This window comes from Nesoenas mayeri (genome assembly GCF_963082525.1).
Source record: "Nesoenas mayeri genome assembly, chromosome: 4".
NCBI lineage: Eukaryota > Metazoa > Chordata > Aves > Columbiformes > Columbidae > Nesoenas > Nesoenas mayeri.
In genome coordinates this window covers 75,668,526-75,689,067 of record NC_137540.1, presented here as the reverse complement: position 1 = coordinate 75,689,067, position 20,542 = coordinate 75,668,526, and the positions used below count along the sequence as shown (strand labels likewise).

General features: G+C 48.2%; 1 protein-coding gene across 1 annotated transcript in view; it reads left to right on the top strand.

Moving 5' to 3' along the window:
- Positions 1 to 18,143, top strand: part of GFRA4 (GDNF family receptor alpha 4) — a gene marked incomplete at its 3' end in the record, with an annotated part of 72,269 nt that extends 54,126 nt beyond the window's left edge. Inside the window, exons 2-8 of the mRNA XM_080343769.1 lie at positions 3,376 to 3,654; positions 6,359 to 6,439; positions 10,166 to 10,511; positions 13,887 to 13,996; positions 15,054 to 15,188; positions 15,442 to 15,599; positions 17,997 to 18,143. Of these exons, the coding sequence (XP_080199895.1) occupies positions 3,376 to 3,654; positions 6,359 to 6,439; positions 10,166 to 10,511; positions 13,887 to 13,996; positions 15,054 to 15,188; positions 15,442 to 15,599; positions 17,997 to 18,143 (1,256 nt within the window). The remainder of the gene's footprint in view (positions 1 to 3,375; positions 3,655 to 6,358; positions 6,440 to 10,165; positions 10,512 to 13,886; positions 13,997 to 15,053; positions 15,189 to 15,441; positions 15,600 to 17,996) is intronic.
- Positions 18,144 to 20,542: the final 2,399 nt, after the last annotated feature.

The window sequence follows — 20,542 nt, the reverse complement described above, 5'->3', positions numbered from 1 at the left end:
TCTTAATGTTGCAGAAAATTACTCTCTCAGGGGCAGTGTGAGGAGGAAAACCTGGTGTTATGTTGTCTCAGTTGCAAAGACATCGCTAACAATAAAAGCCTCTGAATGATTTGGGTTTTAAGTGACGTGATTATGGAACAGGTCATTCGTGACGCTTCACTTCAGGTTGCTTCAAGCAGCTCTGTCATAAAGTCTGAACGGGGGTGTTTTATGCTTTGGGCTTGGGCTGTAAATATTCACCCCTGGCCTTTGTTCTATGAAGCAAGTCTCAGCTTGAGGATATATTTACTTAAAATTTTGCAGGAAAATTTCTCAAATGCTCAATCTGCTTGATTTATTTAAAGTGGGATCCCAAAATGTTTTACAGCTTTTATGGGCTGACTGTGTTTATAACCATCCTGGGGAGTATCTTCTGCAATTCATGTAGCAGAGAGGGGAAGGAGGGTCATAATTTCTATTTTAACCTACTTTTCTAGCATCTGAGTTGACACTGACAAAGTCATCTCTTCCAGAATAAAAACTGCCATTCTTTATCCTTGTCCAGAGGAGATCCTTTGGAGAAAGCCAGGGCAAAATAAGTCAAAAATAAATATATGGTTTTTACCCCTATGGATTCAGCTCAGATATGTGCACAGAAAATTCAGTGGTGTCTGGAAGCAGAGACTATAAGCAGCTCTGGCTCATTTTATAGATCTCAGTGAAATTGCAGACCAAATGATATTTCAAGGAAACTGTTTCCTTGTGTTCAGAGTTCTTCAACATATGACAGCCCAAGGCAGAGTTTCCTATATGTTGGATATCACTTCTCTCTCCACATTTGGCAGATCCAAACAAGCCTTGAGTGCTAAATAAACCAGGTCTATGAATAAATCAGGGGTAGGAGAACTCAAATTTGAGGTGTTGTGAGATTTGAGATACCCAAAAGCTTCACGTTGACCATGAGGCACTTTGAAAGAGTCTGGAGTTTGGTGGAAGGTTTTGCATTTGAGATGCCATTGGGATGTTTCAGGAGGAAACCTCCTGGTGGGTTCACCCAAAGTTTGTAATAAATGTAATTGAAATATCTGAACACCAGCTGCTGTCTTCTACAACAGAAGCAGGCCCTTCTTAGCAAACACTTTGAGACTTCTAAGGAAATAGAAATGGATATATTGGGCTCAAGTGGTGAACATGGGGAGCATCAAAGACAGGTGCAGAAATTCAGGGCAGGAGAGGTAGCAGGTGGAAAAAGGGACTTTATGGAGAGATCAATAGACTCTTGGTGGGAGGAAAGATCTCATGAAGCCCTCAGAGATGGAAATCAGGGCCACACATTTTTCCCAGGAGAGAGTATTTTCTAATGTTGTCTGAGTTGAGTCCCCGCAGGAGCAGACCCTGGAGGGGCTCAAAAACCAAAAGGTGCTCCCATCTTACCTACCCCATGAAGGGGAAAGTATCCTTACCTTTCTGCTTCCTATCCACTAGGAAGACAAGTTCTGTTAGGAACAAAGAGTTCCTTTGGGAAGCATTTGAGAAGTCCTCCTTCAAGGTCATGGCAGCAGTTTCTGTTTTTATAGGATCTGAAATTATGTTATAGGCACAGGGACTGATTCTCCCCTTCCATAAACCAGTTTTTCCTCTTCATCGCTCCCCCAAGCCATGCCCAACCTAGGTCAGCATGCTCCAGAGCACCCCACCAAATGGAAGGTGGTGCAATTCACCTTGTCCTTCACCCCCTAGGTGCCACCATGCACTCATGCAGCCCATGTCATGGGCTATAGCGAGGCAGCCTGTCCCCTGCAGTCCATAATGCTCCATGATGGAGCAGATCTCCACCTACAGGCTATAAAAGTTAAGGGTGGAGCAGATCTCCACCTGCATCCCATGGAGGTTAAAGGAGGAGCAGATACCCAGCTGCAGCCCATGGAGGTTAATGGTGGAGCAGGTATCTGCCTGCAGCCCATAAAGGACCGCAGGTGGATGTTCAAAGGAGGCTGTGGCCCTGTGGGTAAGTCCATGCTGGAGCAAGATCCTTGCAGGACCTGTGGAAAGAGGAGTCCAGGGTGAAACAGGTTTTCTGGTAGGACTTGTGATCTATGGGAGACCTGTACTGGAGCATTCTGTTCCTGAAGGGCTGCACCCCATGGAAGGGATCCATGCTGGATTAGTTTGTGAAAAGCTACAACCTGTGGGAAGGACTCATGCTGGAGAAGTTCATGGAAAACTTTCTCCCATGCTGGAACATAGAAGATCGTGAGGAGTCCTCCCCTGAGGAGGCAGGAGCAGCAGAGACGGTGCGTGATAAACTCACCGCAACCCTCGTTCCCTGTCCCTCTGTATCGTTTCAGGGGTGGAGGTAAAGAAATTGAGCCTGGGAGGAAGGTGTTTTAAGATTTAGTTTTTATTTCTCATTATCCTACTCTGATTTGATTGGTAATAAATTAAATTCATTTCTCCCAGTTGAGTCTGTTTTGCCCATGACAGTAATTGCTGAGTGATCTCCTTGTCCTTACCTCGACCCACAAGCCTTTCATCATATTTTCTCTCCTGTGTTCAGCTAAGGAAGGGACTGATTGAGCAGCTTTTGTGGGCACCTGATCTCCAGCCAAGGTCAACCCACCACATCTTGTTTCCAGACTGATCCCATTCAGGGCCACTTTCTGAAATCAGGAGGACCCTGGTTTCAAGGAGAAAGAGGGCACTGCTACTGATGGCCCAGTAACATGAGAGAGGGTTGGTTTGAGGAGCTGAACCTCAGGGTGTGCCATGGATCCTTAACATCCCTTTAATTTCGTTTCACCCACTCTTATTCGTTGCCAACACTGCTGAGAAGTGCTGCAGCACACTTGAGCACCCAGTGTGTGTCAGCCACATCATAGGGGTAATTCATGAGCAGGAGTGGTGAGATCTGGCATTTAAACACCCCAGCTGACCTGTTGGGGAGGGATCTGCCTACTTGATGACTTCAGAAACAAGGTCATTGCTTGTAGAGTGGGTGGTGATGAGAAGGATTTCCATCTTTGCGTATGAAGATGGATGTTCCAGCCTGGTTTAGCTCATGGGATAGTAGGACAAGGGGTAATGGTTTCAAACTGGAACACAAAAGGTTCCACTTAAATTTGAGAAGAAACTTGTTCCTGGTGAGGGTGGCAGAGCCTGGCTCAGGCTGCCCAGGGGGTTGTGGAGTCTCCTTCTGTGCAGACATTCCAACCCGCCTGGACCCCTTCCTGTGTAACCTCATCTGGGTGTTCCTGCTCCATGGGGGGATTGCCCTGGATGAGCTTTCCAGGGCCCTTCAACCCCTGACACTCTGGGATTCTGTGATGGGACGTATGATTAATTTCCCTACGAGGGTTGCTCCACCACCCTCATGCCCCATCTCCATTTTTCTTGCAGAAGGTATGGCGGAAGCTGTCAGCTCAAGCAGGGACTGCCTTCAAGCAGGCGAGTCCTGCACCAACGACCCCATCTGCAGTGCCAAATTCAGGACCCTCCGGCAATGCATCGCAGGCAATGGAGCCAACAAGCTGGGCCCCGACGCCAAGAACCAGTGCCGGAGCACCGTGACAGCCCTGCTCTCCAGCCAGCTCTATGGCTGCAAGTGCAAGCGAGGCATGAAAAAGGAGAAGCACTGCTTGAGCGTCTACTGGAGCATCCACCACACCTTGATGGAAGGTGAGTTGTGCAAGGTGCTCGCTTCTGATGTTCTTCTTGCAAGGGAATTACTGCTGGGGCTTTGTGCAGAGTCCCCCAGCACCAAAGTGGCTGCGAAAAGATCACTCCTGTAGTATTCTCTTCCCTCTCAAGACCTACTGACCCCCATGGTAATGGCATTTTGGGGAAAGCAATCCTAAGAACCTCAGACACCTCCTCCTTTTTTGTTTTAACCTGGTGTCCTGTTTTTTTTATGACATTCCCAGTATACCTTGAGATCTTTTGCTGGGGAAATGCATGGTATGTTTAGCATCTAAGTATGCTAGCCAAGACCGTGAAAGCCGTGGATTTTACAGAAGTGCTATAGGAAGCACGGACATTGAGGAAAAAACAGAGTGAACTTAAAAAAATCACCCTCTCAGAGACTTTCAAATGCACCAGTGTCTTTGGGTTAGTGAAGATTTGGGGCTGATGACAGCAAGTTGGAATTTAAAGTGTTCCCAGAGCCGGTATTTAGTAAGTTTGGGTTTTGACATTTTTTAAGAGTCATCATAAAAGTGCGCCTCGGTGGCCATAACTCTTCCTTGTCAGGCTGGTGAGTATTTTATGCACCATGAAAATTAAAATGGGGAATAAACCACAACCTTCCAGCCATGGGCTGCAAAATAGATTAATAAAACACTGCTGGCTGAAAGCTGAAAGGAAAGGTGCAGGGTGATAACACAGGCCAAAGGGCCAAGCAAAACAATGAGGATGGAGACTATAATGCATAGGCTTGCCAAAAAGGGAACTGCTTCATCAACTTCATGGAAAGCTTTTGGGCACCACAGCTTGCAGGGTGCAGAGCATGGTGACATGAGCTGACTGGGGAAATAAGAGACCTCTGTGCTCTCCAGGATCCAACCTTTCCCATAGTTACCTGCCAGGTAAGCCTGTTTTTTGCATTGAAATGAAGCCTGGGGAAGCAGTGGCAATCCAGACCCTCCATTCATCTTCACAGGCTGAGCTGCAAGCTTCATGGCCTGAAGCTTTGGACATGGTCCATCGGTGATGTGGTTGTGCAGGACAAGGGTGTCAGGAGGACTCCCAGCTCTGGGACCGCTGCTGGAAGACAGAAAGAAGATGGCAGGGAGTGCTTGGGACAGGTGTGGGTCTCCAGATGCTGAGCAGGAGATGGGTGCTGGATGGCCAGGTTGGGGGGGCTTCCTGCTTGGGACCTTCATCCTGGGGATGACTGTGAGAGGGCTGCTGTCAGCGACTGCCGAGACTCTGCCCTACTCTCATCTGCTGTCATGTTCCATTTTTTTCAAGCACCGAGTTCACTTGCAATGCAGATTCACACTCCCAAACCTTTGATTTCCTTGCCTTAATTTCCCTGGGGAAATATATTTCATAATAGTCACACGTTTTAGAGTCCTTACACATGTTTAATTGACTGAGAAAGGAAGCTGATCCACATGCTCCATGTAGGGCTTTGTCTCTGTCATACGTACCCAGGAGGCTGTAAAAAGCTTCCTAGAAGCCCTCTTATAAAATCAATTGTGGAAGTGTGTGCTCAGGGAATTTACAAAACATCCTATTTACTCAGCTTCTCTTGAGTGCGCCTGTGTTTAGCCACCTTCCCATTTGGAGACACAATAACATGATGACAACCCGATAACAATTCTCTGATAAGGTGCTATATCATCAGGACATAAAACTGCTACGCTGAACATACAAATGGTCCCCTCTCCAGTCAGTAACGATGCAAGATATTTCAATGAAGGTGTAAAGCTGCCTTGTAATGCACCTGTGGTAATTGCACAGGGCTGTGTACCCTGGGAGCTATTTCTTCCTGACCGCAGCTGGTGATCAGCATATGCCCCAAGCATGAAGTTTGATAGTCCTTTTATCCCAGCCAGTACATCTGCTGCTGTCCATATCCATCTAAATGTCTAATAAAAAAAAAAAAGAACAAGAAGAAAAAAAAAAAGTGATACTGAGCTGTTTGCTTCAATAATATTCTGTGGTATCTGTCAGGATGATGGGGCATTACAGACCATTGAGCGGAGGAAAGGAATGCACTGATTGAATAAAATTAACTTCCCAGCAAGTTAAAAATGAAGAGGAGAAGTTTCTGCGGGAGCTGTGGGTCATTAGCTCTATGCTGAGTAAGAAAGGGCTGTGTGGAACGAGAAGGGGAGAGGTGTTAGTAAATATGAAGGTGTGTGTCTTGCCACACAAACAGCCCTGGCTGTGTCCTAGAAACAGGTGAGGACCATCGACCCAGGGAGGGACGTATAGGAAACAGCAAGGATTGTGATGGAAACCCCATGTATGGAGCTGGTGCTTTGAACTCTGCTCATGAGGGAGAACCTGTGCTACAGTCTGGTGTCCTCAGTGGCAATCCCTGTCAAGGGACCCAAGACTCAAGCTGCAGAGAATTGCAACTCAACAGTTCCCTAAGAGGCTGTCCTACTCCAAACCTGTGATGTACCTTTTAAAAGCCAGCTACATCCTATTCCCTTCTCTAAGGTAAATGGATACTCAGAGTCACAGGAACTGATGAATGTTGGGCATTCATCAGTTCCTGTGACTCTGAGTATCCATTTACTTATGGTCTTTAGAGCACACATCCCCTTGGACCCACCAAGCAAACCTGCACTGCATCTGTAGAACCTTGTACATCTTGGACATCCCTCAGGAATCTCAGTTGCCTTCTTACCAACTTCTCTTTTCAACCCAGGCATGAATGTACTGGAGAGTTCCCCCTACGAGCCGTTCATCAGAGGCTTTGATTACGTCCGTCTGGCATCCATCACCGCAGGTAGGTAGGTGGGCAGGTGGGAAGATGCTCCTACATTGAGTGGTCCAAACAGGGGGACCTGGCTGTGGGATCAAGCGCAATGGACAAGGTGGTCCTTTGTGGGCTCGTCACAAAGCATTGCTGGGGTCTTGCAATCATTTTTCCAAGGAGCTGCTTATGATTCCTGTGCTAAACTGTTGGTAGAAGAACACAGGAAAAAAAATCACTTGTGATTTTCATTCTTTGCCTTTTCCTGTCCTGTGAAGGGCTGGGGCTGATGGGTGTGGTAGGAAGGCCTCTTCCAATGAGCCATCACAGGTGGGCTGGTTCTCCATAGCAGGTGGATGATCTCTGCTATGCAAACACCTTGCTGAGCACAGGCTGCTTGGGTATCTCTAGGTACGAGAATGTACATCCACATCAGTCACAGGGTCAAACTCTGCAGGCGAAATGTCAATAACCCAGCCTCCTGCTTGGTCCCAGCCACAGCCTTTAACCTCATGCCCTGAGGGCGACCTCAGGACTCAGACCCATGTTCTGATCTGCATCATGTAATCCGCTTAATAACATGAGCAGAGCTGCCTGACACCTTTTAACCTCTCCGAGGACATGAACCCCTGCTCAGCAGTTAAAAGGTCAGTGCGGTGGCTCTTAAGCCATCCATCACCAACATCACAGCTGCCACCACAACAAGCATTCAGCTCTGCTTATGCACCACAGCCATGGGGAAGCTTTACCAACAGTGATTTTTTTTACCAAACTACCCATCTGGAAGCAGGTAATAATAGAATCATAGAACAGTTTGGGTTGGAAGGGACCTGCAAAGCTCCCCCAGCGCCACCCCTGCCATGAGCAGGGACATCTTCACCAGCTCAGGTTGCTCAGAGCCCCGTCCAGCCTGGCCTGGGATGTCTCCAGGGATGGTTCAGCCACCACCTCTCTGGCCAACCTGGGCCAGGCTCTCACCACCCTCAGTGTAAAAAAACTTCTTCCTTGTGTCTCTGTCAGATGTGACAGCACAGCAATGCTGTTACTGCTCTTCCCAAACCTGCACCTGACTTTGGGGTGGCATCCACAGCTGGACGCACCCAAGTGAGTCAGGAGCAGCACATCCCTGCAGCTGGTGGATGTCTGCAGTCCCTGAGATGGCAAGGCGCTTGTTAGGTGAAAACATCCAGGAGCAAATTAACCCATCAGCCATCAACCATCTGAGCAGCAAGGGGAAGAGGGAGGGCTCTCCTTGACCTCACATCTTCTTATTGACTCCACTTGACTGATTTGAGCATGGAAAGCGAAGCATGCACAAAGCCGTTTGCCGGGTCGTGGCTTTCTTTGCTTGAGTTTTTCCTCTTTCACTAGAAGTCCTACAGGGCTCTTCAGAGCACGGCAAAATCCAGGGATGGGGATTTTTATGCATGGTTAACACATTGTCAGGTTTTTAAAGCAAACTGTAACTGGTTGGGCAGCAAAGTGAATGGGAGCAGAGCAGCGGGGATATGCACCAAAGGACTCAGCATCCATCTAGGGATGTGACATTTCTTGGTTTAACCATTTTTTTTACTATTTATACTCATCAACGCCTTCTATAACACATCTTACAACCTGCCACCTCATGCCTGTCCAGTGCCCAGTCAGCATCGCCAAAGGACCCTCTTTCAAATCTACCGAAAAAATAACTCCCAATAACTTGTTGAAACATAAGACATTCCCATGACCTATGTCAGATCAACAGATGTTTTTAACCCAATTTAAAAAATTAATAAAAAGTAGTCACTATTAAAGATGTACAAGTGGAATTATATCCCTCCACTCTAATTGTAGTGGCGATTTAAAAAAGTACATCCTTCATTGTTGAGTGGGAAGAGGAGAAAAGGGAGCGCGTTCCCTGTGGTTCATTAACTGAATGGGTAATGAAACACTTCCAAGTAACAGTTCCCTACACTTTTCCTGGCAGCTCCCCAGCGTAAACTGTTGCTCTAACAATATTGATCTCTGGGCATTTTTAAAGGGAATTACCTACGTGGTAGGAACACACCGAGCAGCAGTTTCACCCGTCATAAAATAACTGTAAAAACTTGGAATTTTACTTCCAGTTCGCTGCAAACAGTTGGGACAAGAAGAAGGGAAAAATAAATGCTCGGAGAAGGAGAATCTGATAACATCAGTGAAAATGAGGGAGGGAAGCCAGTTTGTAAGTGCTCAGAGAGACTGTAAACGTTTTTACATTTGTCAGCAGTGACTGGCTGGTTTTAACTCCAGGCCAAAGATAGGGCTTGACTCTGCCCTGGAAATTTATCATTCTGGGGATTTTTCCTCTGTGAAAAATCCTCCTTTGCTCAGGAAAAAGTCCTTCTACTGTGCTTCAGGTCATGGGCTTTATTCAGAGAAGTGAAACACGGCTTCAAATTCATTTTCTCTCTCATGGTTGGAGGACCCTGATCTTATCTCTCTGATCAGGCAGAGCCTAATTTCTCAACCAGCTCCTACCAAGGACCCTGTAGCATTTCCCCCCTCTATGAAAAGAGCCACAACTATCTTTGAAGGAGCCATAGAATCAGTGTTATACAAGTATTTTTCACTCTTTCCTATTCCCCTGTTTGCAGAGGAGGTTGGCATGTAAACTCATGAGACCCCTATTTGTCTACCAAAGACAATGTGGTTCTCATTTGTCAGCACAGTTTTTGCTTTATTATCCTGGACTTTTGTTCCCTTCTTCTTTAATAGGGTGGAAATGCAGAGTGATTTTACAAAAAGGATGATCTTGCAAAGGCTGCGGTGAGAGACCCATGTGTGCTCATATGTAGGCAGCATCAAGGTCCCAGGGCATAAGGCTGGATTGTAGCTCCGATCCCCATCCCATCAAGAAGATGGCAATACTGGGAAGGACTGGTCTGGATGGGGGAAGCCAGGGCACTGCTGGGGGGCTCTGAGATCCAAACAGCTCTCACTTAGTTGGGCAGATCCTGCGATGAACATAGTGCAGGTGCTGCCAAAGCCCAACTTGACCCTCTGAAGGCCTAGGGAAACTCATTGCACAGAGTAGAGAGTCTGGGGTGAAAGGGTTGGTGAAGACCACCCATGTATCAGGAAACCTGGCATGGCCACTGACAGTGTTTGTCTTGAACAAATTTTTTGAAAAATAAGGTTCATTAGAAGAGATCCCATCATACTGGTGGATCCAGTCATGGCCATGAGTAGATGCGCTTTCTAATGACTTCTGTCTTCCCAGGCCTCAAGCTGGTTTATTCATGTTTCTAGAGTGTTATAAGACACCCAGGGTAGAATAAAACTTCATTTCAGTAGATGTAGGAGCTTGGTGGATCGGGCTCTGAGCTGTGAGGTTTGTTGTGTGTCCCTGGCACCTCTTGGGAAAGTTGAATAGGGAAAAGGGATTTGACCCTGCTGGGATGCAGAGAGCAAGTGTGAACTTCACCCTGGCCACTGCCTTCCTAGAAGGGTATTGGCATCGCTGAAGTGGCCGTGGTGGTACATAAGGTGGTAGATGCCCCATCCCTGGAAACATTCAAGGTCAGGCTGGACAGGGCTCTGAGCAGCCTGAGCTGGGTGAAGATGTCCCTGCTCATGGCAGGGGTTGGACTGGATGAGCTTTGAAGGTCCCTTCCAACCCAAACCATTCTATGATTCTATGGATGGGAGCAGGACAAGGATGAAGATCTGAGCACAGAGTGGTGAAGCTGGTGGGGAGGTCAGCGCAAAACCCCATCACCATTTTCCACCACCTTTCAGGGTCCGAGAATGAAGTGACTCAGGTGAACAGATGCCTGGACGCTGCCAAAGCCTGCAACGTGGATGAGATGTGCCAGCGGCTGCGGACGGAGTACGTCTCCTTCTGCATCCGCCGCCTGGCCCGCGCCGACACCTGCAACCGCTCCAAGTGCCACAAGGCTCTGCGCAAGTTCTTTGACCGCGTGCCACCAGAGTACACCCATGAGCTGCTCTTCTGCCCCTGCGACGACACAGCCTGTGCCGAACGCCGGCGGCAGACCATCGTTCCTGCCTGCTCCTACGAGTCCAAGGAGAAGCCCAACTGCCTGGCGCCTCTGGACTCCTGCCGGGAAAACTATGTCTGCAGGTAAGGTTTGCACAGCGGGGTGGCCAACATGGAGAGCTGTCCCTCAAACAAGCCTGGGGACCATGCACCAGTGACAGCCCTGTGAGCCAACACACTCATCTGAAGGGTCCTGTTTGGGGACATATATCCCACCACAACCCACTGATGGGCCATTGCCTGAGTGTCTCCTTCTTGTGACCTATGTCCTTGTCTCATGCTTTATATGGACGGTGTTAACAAATAGGAGAAGATTTGGAATACTTTTGCTGGAGTTCTTTAGATCTTTTCTATGGGTTTTTGGCAGATGTGCTATGGAAATAGTTCCAGAAAGGTGCAGGCTATCAGGGATGTGGTGTGCAGTGCTTGCAGCCACTTCCACCAACCTGTCTCCTCACTGTCTGTCTTCCCTAGCCAAGAGCACCCAAGGAGCACTACAGGAGCACCCAAGGTATCCCAACAGTGACAGGCACATCTAGATACCCTAAAACCATGGCTTTATTTTTTTTTAATAAGAAAAATTAACCATATATATCTAAAAAATATACCCTTCTGCTGCAAGGCTGGATGTTCTAGGGACTGCAATAGCAGCCTCAGAGTCACAGTTGTCTCTCCAGATGTGTCACGCAGTATGTGGCCAGGGTGGTTTTTTCCTCTGTTTCTATTCAAGCCCTGTGCATGCACACATCCACAGACCCATCCCAATGTGTACACTCACAGACACACCCCTTGAGTGTTTTTTCACCCATTTGTACTATTTTCAGCCCTCTATTTCTCAAAAAAGTCTCCAGAAGGTTAATCTGCATACAGCTCTCAGGAGTGGAGCCTGTGTGTCAGGAAGAGATGAAAGACGCCAACATCAGTCGTACTGCACCAAATGTGGTGATCCCAGCCCAGTGTCCTCTGTGCAGCTGTGGCCATGAGCAGACACCTAGAGAAGAGCAGAACGACAAGTGCAGGACACATAGAATCACAGAATCACACAATCAATCACAGAATAGTTTGGGTTGAAGGGACCTTCCCAGCTCCCCCAGTGCCCCCCCTGCCATGAGCAGGGACATCTTCACCAGCTCAGGTTGCTCAGAGCCCCGTCCAGCCTGGCCTGGGATGTCTCCAGGGATGGTTCATCCACCACCTCTCTGCCCAACCTGGGCCAGGCTCTCACCACCCTCAGGGCCAACAATTCCTTCCTCATGTCCAGCCTGAATCTCCCTCCTTGAGTTTAAAACCATCACCCCTTGTCCTATTGCAACAGGCCCTGCTGAAAAGTCTGTCCCCATCTTTCTTATCAACTCCTTTTAAGTACAGAAAGGCCGTAATAAGGTCTCCCAGAACCTTCCCTTCTCCAGGCTGAAAATCTCCCAGTATTGTCCCAGTCTCTAATTATTGTAGGCTTTGGGACCTCCTGAGCTGACCTTCCAGCAGCCACCCCCTACTAGCACATCATCTTTAATTTACAATTTTAAAATGATGTCTTTTCACAAAGGGAGGTGAGAGCAGCCTCATCCTCTTGAAAGGATGGACCGGTACTAATACCCTCACCCCTCTGCACCCCAGAAACATGGAATAAGGAGGACAACTGAGCTATACATCTGAAGATACCCAGGGAATCCAAAATAGAGGGGTACTGCCCTCTCCCTAACAAGACAAGCAGGCCCAGCAGGGAAGAAGAGGTTCAGAGGGTCTCCTGGTGTTGCTTCCCAGGAGGCAGGAAAATATTTCCTGCAAACGGCACAGCTGTTAATTATCTGGTTCCTTGGTCTCTGAATATATAATATAAAATATCCTCTAGAGACACAGTGGGAGCAAGGGGTTGGCGTCTGACCCGGTCAAAGCTAGCAGTGCAGAAACCACAGGGAGAACCAATAACAAATCATGGCACTTTAAAGAGATAGAGTAAAATACTCCAGGGCTAATCCTGCCCACACTTCTTAGTCCTCCTGCAGCTTCTCCACAGCTGTAACCCCTTGAATTTCCCAGCTTGGAGGGCTGGGGTTTACTAACATGAATAATACAGAACCTGCAATCACTACCTCCCTTTCCTAAATAATGCAGCAAAAATTTGGGCAAGAAGAGCTTTCCTGATCATGGCACAGGAGAAAGGGCTTTATATGGGACAAATCATGGGAACAAAGAAGAGAAGAAAAGGAGAGGACTGGGGAGGAGGAGACAAATGGGCTGGAAAATGCAAGTCGGAGTGCTGACACTGACCAGGAGCACTGACAACATGTCTGGAAGAAAGAGGCTGGTTGGAAGGAGCAAAATGCTCAGTTTTTTGAGATTACCCAGGCAGAGCAAACATTTGAGACGCCCAGTTCAGACACTGCAGTTCTAGTGCTTGCTGGAGTTTCCTAAGCAGCTCAAATGCTATGTGAGATGTCTTCTTACCTGGCCATGGGACTCCTGTTTGGATGGATCTGAATCTCTGGTAGGTCCTGTGTCCTACCTATAAGCCCCATATAGATGTCTTAGAAAGCCTACAATGATGTCCAAATGCCACTAGATGCCTATGAGCCAACAACTGACTCTTCCCTAAAGAATTAGGTGGCAAATATCTGTTTGTCAGCATGATTTGCAAAGTTTATCCAACTAAGCCAGCAAGGGAGCCACATGCAAAGAGCAACCTGACAGTCTGTCTGAATGATGCCCCAACTTCCCTGCATGGTCCAAACAGTCCCAACAAGCCCAGCGTGTGACTCAAAGGAGCTTTGTGCTAAGTGTTTTGGTGCTTTGACCCACACAACGTGAAAACCCTAGCATGGTGGTCCACAATCAGACGTGTGGGCCATACACCTCTTGCTTCAGAAGCTTCAGAAAGTCCAAACTTCTCCTAAGAATGAGCGTCTGAAGCAGAGGATGTAACAGCAGCTCTGATAATGGGTAGAACATTTCATATCTGAGCCTTTGGGCATTTCCCTTAATCTTAGGATGACCTCAGCTACATTTAGAACACAGCCTTTGAAGAGAGAGAAACTGGACCAGAGTGATTCTTTCAGCAAATCAGTCCCAAAATGAAGGCTTAGGTCCTTGGGGAGGTTATTACCCAAGAGTCAGATAGTGGCAATACAGAATGAATTCCCTCACTGCCTGCAGCAGTTCTTTCCTTGAAAACCAGCTTCACACACCAGAAAACAAATATTTCTTCCAAGATTGCACCATTGTTGCAGTCCCAGAGGAAGCCTGTAAAACATTAGCTACAGCACCTATTCATGTGTCATCTCAAATTCACTTCTGGGTTTGTTGCGGGGGGCAGGAGAGTGTAAAATGATATTAATTCAAAGTGGATTAGCAACACCTACTGCAGCAAAGGATTTTTACAAATGCCTTGCCTTCTGTAAACATGACCACTGTGCTATTATCTGTGCTAGCGTGTCCCATTTTGTGCTCTCCTTCCATCAGGTCACGCTATGCGGAGTTCCAGTTTAATTGCCAGCCGTCCCTGCAGTCTGTGAGCGGCTGCCGGAGGGAAAGTTACGCTGCCTGTCTGCTGGCGTACACGGGCATCATCGGTGAGACGCTGCGTCACAGAATCACAGGACAGTTTGGGTTGAAGGGACCTTCCCAGCTCCCCCAGTGCCCCCCCTGCCATGAGCAGGGACATCTTCACCAGCTCAGGTTGCTCAGAGCCCCGTCCAGCCTGGCCTGGGATGTCTCCAGGGATGGTTCACCCACCACCTCCCTGGCCAACCTGGGCCAGGCTCTCACCACCCTCAGGGACAACAATTCCTTCCTCATGTCCAGCCTGAATCTCCACTTCTTTAGTTTAAAACCATCACCGCTTGTCCCATCACAACAGGCCCTGCTCAAAAGTCTGTCCCCATCTTTCTTATTGTCCCCTTTTAAATATAGAAAGGCCACAATAAGGTCTCCCAGAGCCTTCTCTTCTCCAGGCTGAACACCCCAGCTCTCTCAGTCTCTCAGGTGGAAATAGATGGGCCATCCCAGGATATCTGCTCTGTCAGGGGTTCCCTGATGCCATCACCAGTGATGCCACTGGAAATCACTGTCTATTGCCATCTTGCTGACTTCAGAGGCTGAGAGACTGAGAGTTCAGGGACCCAGCTGGCACCTGTTAGTAAAAGCACAACCAGAGTCCAAAGACAAGACTCAATGGCCACAGGACTTGGTCCATCATGATGGACGGGATAAATGGGCGATTCTTTTGGGTAAAGATTTCCTTCTGGTTTAGTCTTTCTTTTGTTGTCTCTGACCATTCTGGAGACCAAGCTTTGCTTTTTCAATGATAGTGCGGAAAACTTTACACACATTCACATACAGGTTTTGAATGTTATTAGGGAACTTAAGTTCCCAGGAGCCTCCCATTCCTTGGACATTTTAATTGACTGATGGCTTTACTGGTGGTGGGCTGAGCAAAAGGGCTGCAGCTGCCCCTCTTCTCCTCCCTGGAAGCAAAACAGCCCTGTGACACCAGTGTTTGAAGGGTTTTCTCATCCTGCCATCACAGGGGGGCTCAGCTGAGACTGTAAGAGAGGAGCAAAGGGAGAAATCATTGTCCCTTCTTGAAGTACCAACCTTGTGGTTAACCCTTCTCCATCTTTCCCGCAGGCAGTCCCATCACACCCAACTACATTGACAACTCAACTTCCAACATCGCTCCCTGGTGCACGTGCAACGCCAGCGGGAACCGGCAGGAAGAGTGTGAGAGCTTTCTGCATCTCTTCACCGACAATATCTGTCTCCGTAAGTATCACCTGGCGTGTTATGCTCTGGCAGAGTTGCCCTCAAGCTGGTGAGGCTTTTTGTGAGTAAGGGTATGAAGATGCCCTGATCTTCAAGAGTCTGTAGGTGTCCAGCTCCCTGTGCTTTCAGCATAGTAGCTCTGAATTCTTTCAGGCATGTATTTGGGTGATGCAGCCAAAGGAGGGATACATATGCTTTCTTTTTTGAAATATTGCCCTGACAACATTTTTTTCCATCTCTTTACCGCACAAAGAAAATGCCATTCTGGCCTTTGGCAATGGGACCTACCTGAACGCAGCCGTGGCCCCATCTATCCCCCCCACCACACAGATGTACAAGCAGGAGCGAAACGCCAACAGAGCCGTGGCGACCCTCAGAGAGAACATCTTCGAGCACCTCCAGCCCACCAAGGTAGGAGAGGGCTGACTTGGCCCTAAGAGATGCTTGGAGGTGTCTATACCTCCTCCATGCCCTCCAGCCTTCCTCAACTCCCCTCCCTCTTCCATCTGTGTCATTTCAGCTTTGTCCAGACATCCAACCTCTCCTCCATCTCCTACAGTCCCTGATTCACCCTTTTCTTCATTCTCCATTTCATATCTGAGCCTTTGGGCATTTCCCTTAATCTTAGAATGACCTCAGCTACATTTAGAACACAGCCTTTGAAGAGAGAGGAACTGGACCAGAGTGATTCTTTCAGCAAATCAGTCCCAAAATGAAGGATTAGGTCCTTGGGGAGGTTATTACTCAAGAGTCAGATAGTCATAGATGCCCTGACATCTTCCTCAACATCATGCACAGGGCTGCATGCTCCTATCCCTCACTTTGCCCTTCTGCCTGTTGGTCACCATCGCTTTTCTTTCATGGGTGCTACAGAGTGATATGGGTATTTTAGAAGTACTGAGAACATCCATGGGCTTGTCAGGAGTGTAGAAGGGGAGCTAGGACCACTGGTTTGGCTCCTCACCCTCCTGCAGGGCAGCTCCAGGGCTTCAGACAAGCATTTCAGCTGCCTGGGGTGCAGGTTCCTTCTGTGTTAAATGAGGATCCTGGCAGTCATAATGTCAAGGCTTAACCAACTAAGGTTTGCTAAGCATTGGAAAATTTCACCTGAAAGGTTCTAGTCATCAGCAAATTGTTACTATCAAAGTAATATTTAACTGAAATTATTTTAAAACAAGTAACAGATTAATTCACTAGTGATGGCAGTAGTAGGCATTAAATATTTTATTTTTAAATAAAAAGCAATGACCTTGATTTGACACCCACCAGAGTAATTTTCAGATTGAATTATTTTACTATTAAATAATTAACAGCGACCCTGAGTTGCTGAACATTCAGGTAACAGAAGCTGTCAGTTAACTAGACTCCAAGGACTGAGCGTGGGCTTTGCGCTGGGCTAGACGATACCTTCAGAGAGCTTCCACACATGGAATTTTTTTAGCCTCTTCCCTCTTTCTTTTGCTGGCAAAACACCAAATTTAACTCCCTACACTCTGTTTTCACAGAGCAGCGGGATGGGAGGTGCAGAAGTGTGGCCTCAGCATCCCTCACTGCTTTTCAGGGCATTGGTGGCCATGCACAGAACAGACATAATTTCATCAGGCCATAAGCTCTGCATCCAGGAGATTTAGAGGGTTTGCTTCTAGCCAGTGTTCCCCAGACCTTAGAGCAGTCCAAGTAGAGGCCTGAGGTCCAGACCTTGCACTAAGAACTTCATCCTGGAAGTGATGGAGAAGCTATGAACCTTCCTCATCATTGTCAGTCCAGCGCAGATAGACAAATGCTGCTGCCACCAACAAGTGGAGAGCTGGAGAAAGCAACTGTAGTAAGGGATGGCTCCACCACATTGACAACTTCCATGTGACAGCAGCACATCCCTCTGCTGAAGTGTGAGTACTGCTGGAGCGTGGACACTGCAAGGGAAGCTGAGGCATTGAGTCTTGACTTCGGACTCAACTCCGAACCCAGATTTTGTTCAATGTTTAATGAGTTTCATGCCCCTTGACTTGAGGAGGGAAGCTACTATGGTTCAATTAGTCCATCTGCTTCCTATCTTCATAGCAGTGCAGAGCCTTGGCTTTAAATTATCTCAGTTATCAGCTAATGCAAATAGAAGACTCTAGGAAAGTAAATTTTCAGCCACAAATGTCAACGCACTGTAAAAGGACAAGGGTACAGTTTGTCTGCAAGATGTAGGAACCCAGGGTGGAAGTCAGTCATGCAAACACATGCACTATATTTTTGGAGTAACCCATCTGGCTCCCAGCTACTGCTTGGTGGAATCATCATCCCTGGAAGTGTTTAGAAGATGTGTAGATGAGGTTCTTAGGGACAGTGTTGGGTTAACAGTTGGACTCGATGATCTTGAGAGGGTGTCCTCAAACTAAAATGATTCTATTAATATGGCTGCCAGCCCCATGGAGGTGTCTTCAATACCCAAGGGACATCAACCTGGGGAAGCGATTGGGTGAAGCCCTGGCCAGCAATGGCTCCATGGGCTGCATGGATCTCCTTTGAGTGGGGCGGGTGTCCAGGCACCCACCTCAGACAATGGCACCTCCAACTAGTGTCCAAACCTGCAGGCTGCATGCTCAGTGTTTTGCCCATGAGGTGACCCTACTACCACCACCTCCAACAGAGCGGAGGTGACCTCCAGACTAGAGTTGAGGTGTTGAGGCTGGCCCTGGATCCCTCTGACCATGCACACACATTGGAGGGTTGCATGGTCCCCAAGCCCTCAGTCCTCAGAAGGACCAAGGTGAGGAACACCCGCACCACTCACCTTGTGCTGTGTCCTCTCTCTTGCAGGTGGCCGGAGAGGAGAGGCTCCTGCGGGGCTCCACTCGTCTGTCATCAGGAACCTCCAGCCCAGCAGCTCCCTCCCTCTGGGCAGCCTCTCCAAAGCAGATGTGGCTTCTCCCCGTGCTTGCTGTGCTGAGCTTCTTCGCGATGTGAAGCGGGGTGGGCACACGCCAAGCAGAGACTCTCTTTGTGTTGGTTTCTTTACAAAACAACCAGACCAGTAACTTTTTTTGAGGGAAGGTGAGGGAGGAGGGTGGGAATGGGAAGGAGAGGTGAGCTTACGGGCATCCTTTCCTCCTCCTTATCCGTCTGCCAGTTTATTTGATTTTATACAATCAGCATCATTGACAACCAGCTCATTCTTGGTCCTGGCCACCTTTCTACCCCACAGCTTGGTTGTTGTCTCTCCAGCTCTCTCTGGATGGGATCAGAGCCATGGACAATTTCCTTGGAAAAGGTGAAGGAAAGAGTTGAGCCAAGAAACGAGAGCAGCAAAGGAAATACTTTTGCCTGCCCCAGCCAAGAGGGGAAAGACTTTTGATGGATGAGCTGTTAGGAGATTTCCTGAAGCTCTGACTCATGTTGAGAGGCTCTTGAAAGGACACATCAAGCGATGCGGAGTTCAGACTGTCTCCAGGGTTGCTCAGGACCAAAGGGCAGCTCACCTGGTTCAGAGGGATGAAACCAGAGCCCTGGTGAGGAGGTGGTTGCTTTTGTTCATGAGAGAGGATCCTGAAGCACCTCTGGGGTGGACCAAGTGACCACACTACAAATTGGTTCACTGGGATTATCCATCTCCTTGAAACCATGACCAGCGTGCATCTCCAAGCTGTCATCTACCCCTCGGGCCCTCCTTTTTAGAGAAACATGTGTCATGTATTGATGGTGTTCAGGAAGAAACACGTGTGTTGCGTTCTGTTTGCAGCTGGCTTTCTTCGTGTGCCAACCCTGGCATCTCTATTCAGTCCTGTAAAGTGCTTGAGGTAGGTTGGGTTATTTTTTTGGTCACATCCAAACAACCAGAAGCCAATGATGTCCCACTCCAAGATAACCTTTCTCTGTGCAGGATGAATGTGTGAACCCATGGGCAGGACTCAGTTTGAGCTCAATTCAACCCATTCCCACGTGCTACCTGTGCATCTGCCAGTCTTGCAGAGACCAAGAGAGTCTTCAGTCAAGAGGGTTCATTAGTCATGCAAGGAAGAGATGGGATAGAAAGGTTTGCTAGATACCACCCTGGGGACATAAATATCCAGGCAGTTTGTGGAAAGGCCATGTCATGAGTCATCTCATGGGTAGGGAGTGAATGGCTACCGTTCCCTTCCTTGAAGAGCTGGTGGAGGTTTGTGTCCATGATAGCACACAATGGTCATTGCCTCCTGCCAAGTGCTAATTACTCAGCTAAGAGGTGTTTTAAGCAAAGGCTGGTGAAGTGACCTACTCTACTGAGCTGGACCCAGCTGGAGAGTGAGGACAAATCTCTCTCTCTTGTCTCTCTGAGAGCACAGAGAAGCAGATGCATGACGTGAACATTCAAGGGTCTTCCCTCAAGAAGGTGAGCTGAGGACTCCCAACACCACCTTCGTGGGGCTGAACCCCTTGTTAGATCACATCAAGAAAGAAGATGGCAAAGAAGGGTGAGATGGTTTCCCAGGAAAAATGCTTACCCAGGCTGTCCCACCACAAGAGGCACAGGAATAGCTTCAGATTCTCCTTAATTATTCAGCCCTGGGTTTTGCAGCAGCCCATTTATTCCTTGGTTTGTGCTCCTCCAAAGAACATCATCAGTTCCATGGTGTTTGGATGCAGCAAAGTCCAGCACTTTTTACTCACATTTCCTGCAGAACACCTTCCATTGCTTAATAGCTTCTGGTTTTGCTGAGAAAGTGCGGCAACTTTCTTGGGTTTTGGTCCAATACGAAACCACTCTTTTTTCCAAATGAACACCTGTGGATGTGTAAGACATGCACAGAAATCCTCCTGGCTGCATCCTATCCAAAGTTCTGCTCCTCGAGGTCCTCAGGGCTGTAGCACCTGGTTCTCCTAATGCAGGGCTGTGCAGAGGAACATGCCGAGATCCAAGTCTTGTGCGCAGGATGCCAGGTCACACGTGTGCATGTGGAGTCTTTACTACCAAGAGTCTCATGTGGATCAGAAAAAGCAGGCAGAGAGTCAGGGCTGCGGGCAGGAAAATCTCCCTTCAAAGTGCCACGACCATGCGCTGAGTTGCTGTGAACGTCTCCTCTTTATGAAGGTGGGAAACCCTTCCCTCCCTCTCTGGGAGACCATGGAGCCCTTTGTGCACCTGGTGACACAGCTGCTAACTGCAACTCTGCAAAACCTGTGCAGGAAAACAGCGCAGGACACACATGGAGCTGCTTTAGAGGGGTCAGAGGAGCCACAGAAATGACCCGAAGCTGGAACAGCTCTGCTGGGGACAGGCTGAGAGAGTTGGGGTGTTCAGCTGAGAAGAGAAGCTCTGGGGAGACCTTAGTGCAGCCTTTCCAGACTTAAAAGGGGCTGATAAGAAAGATGGAGGCAGACTGTTGAGC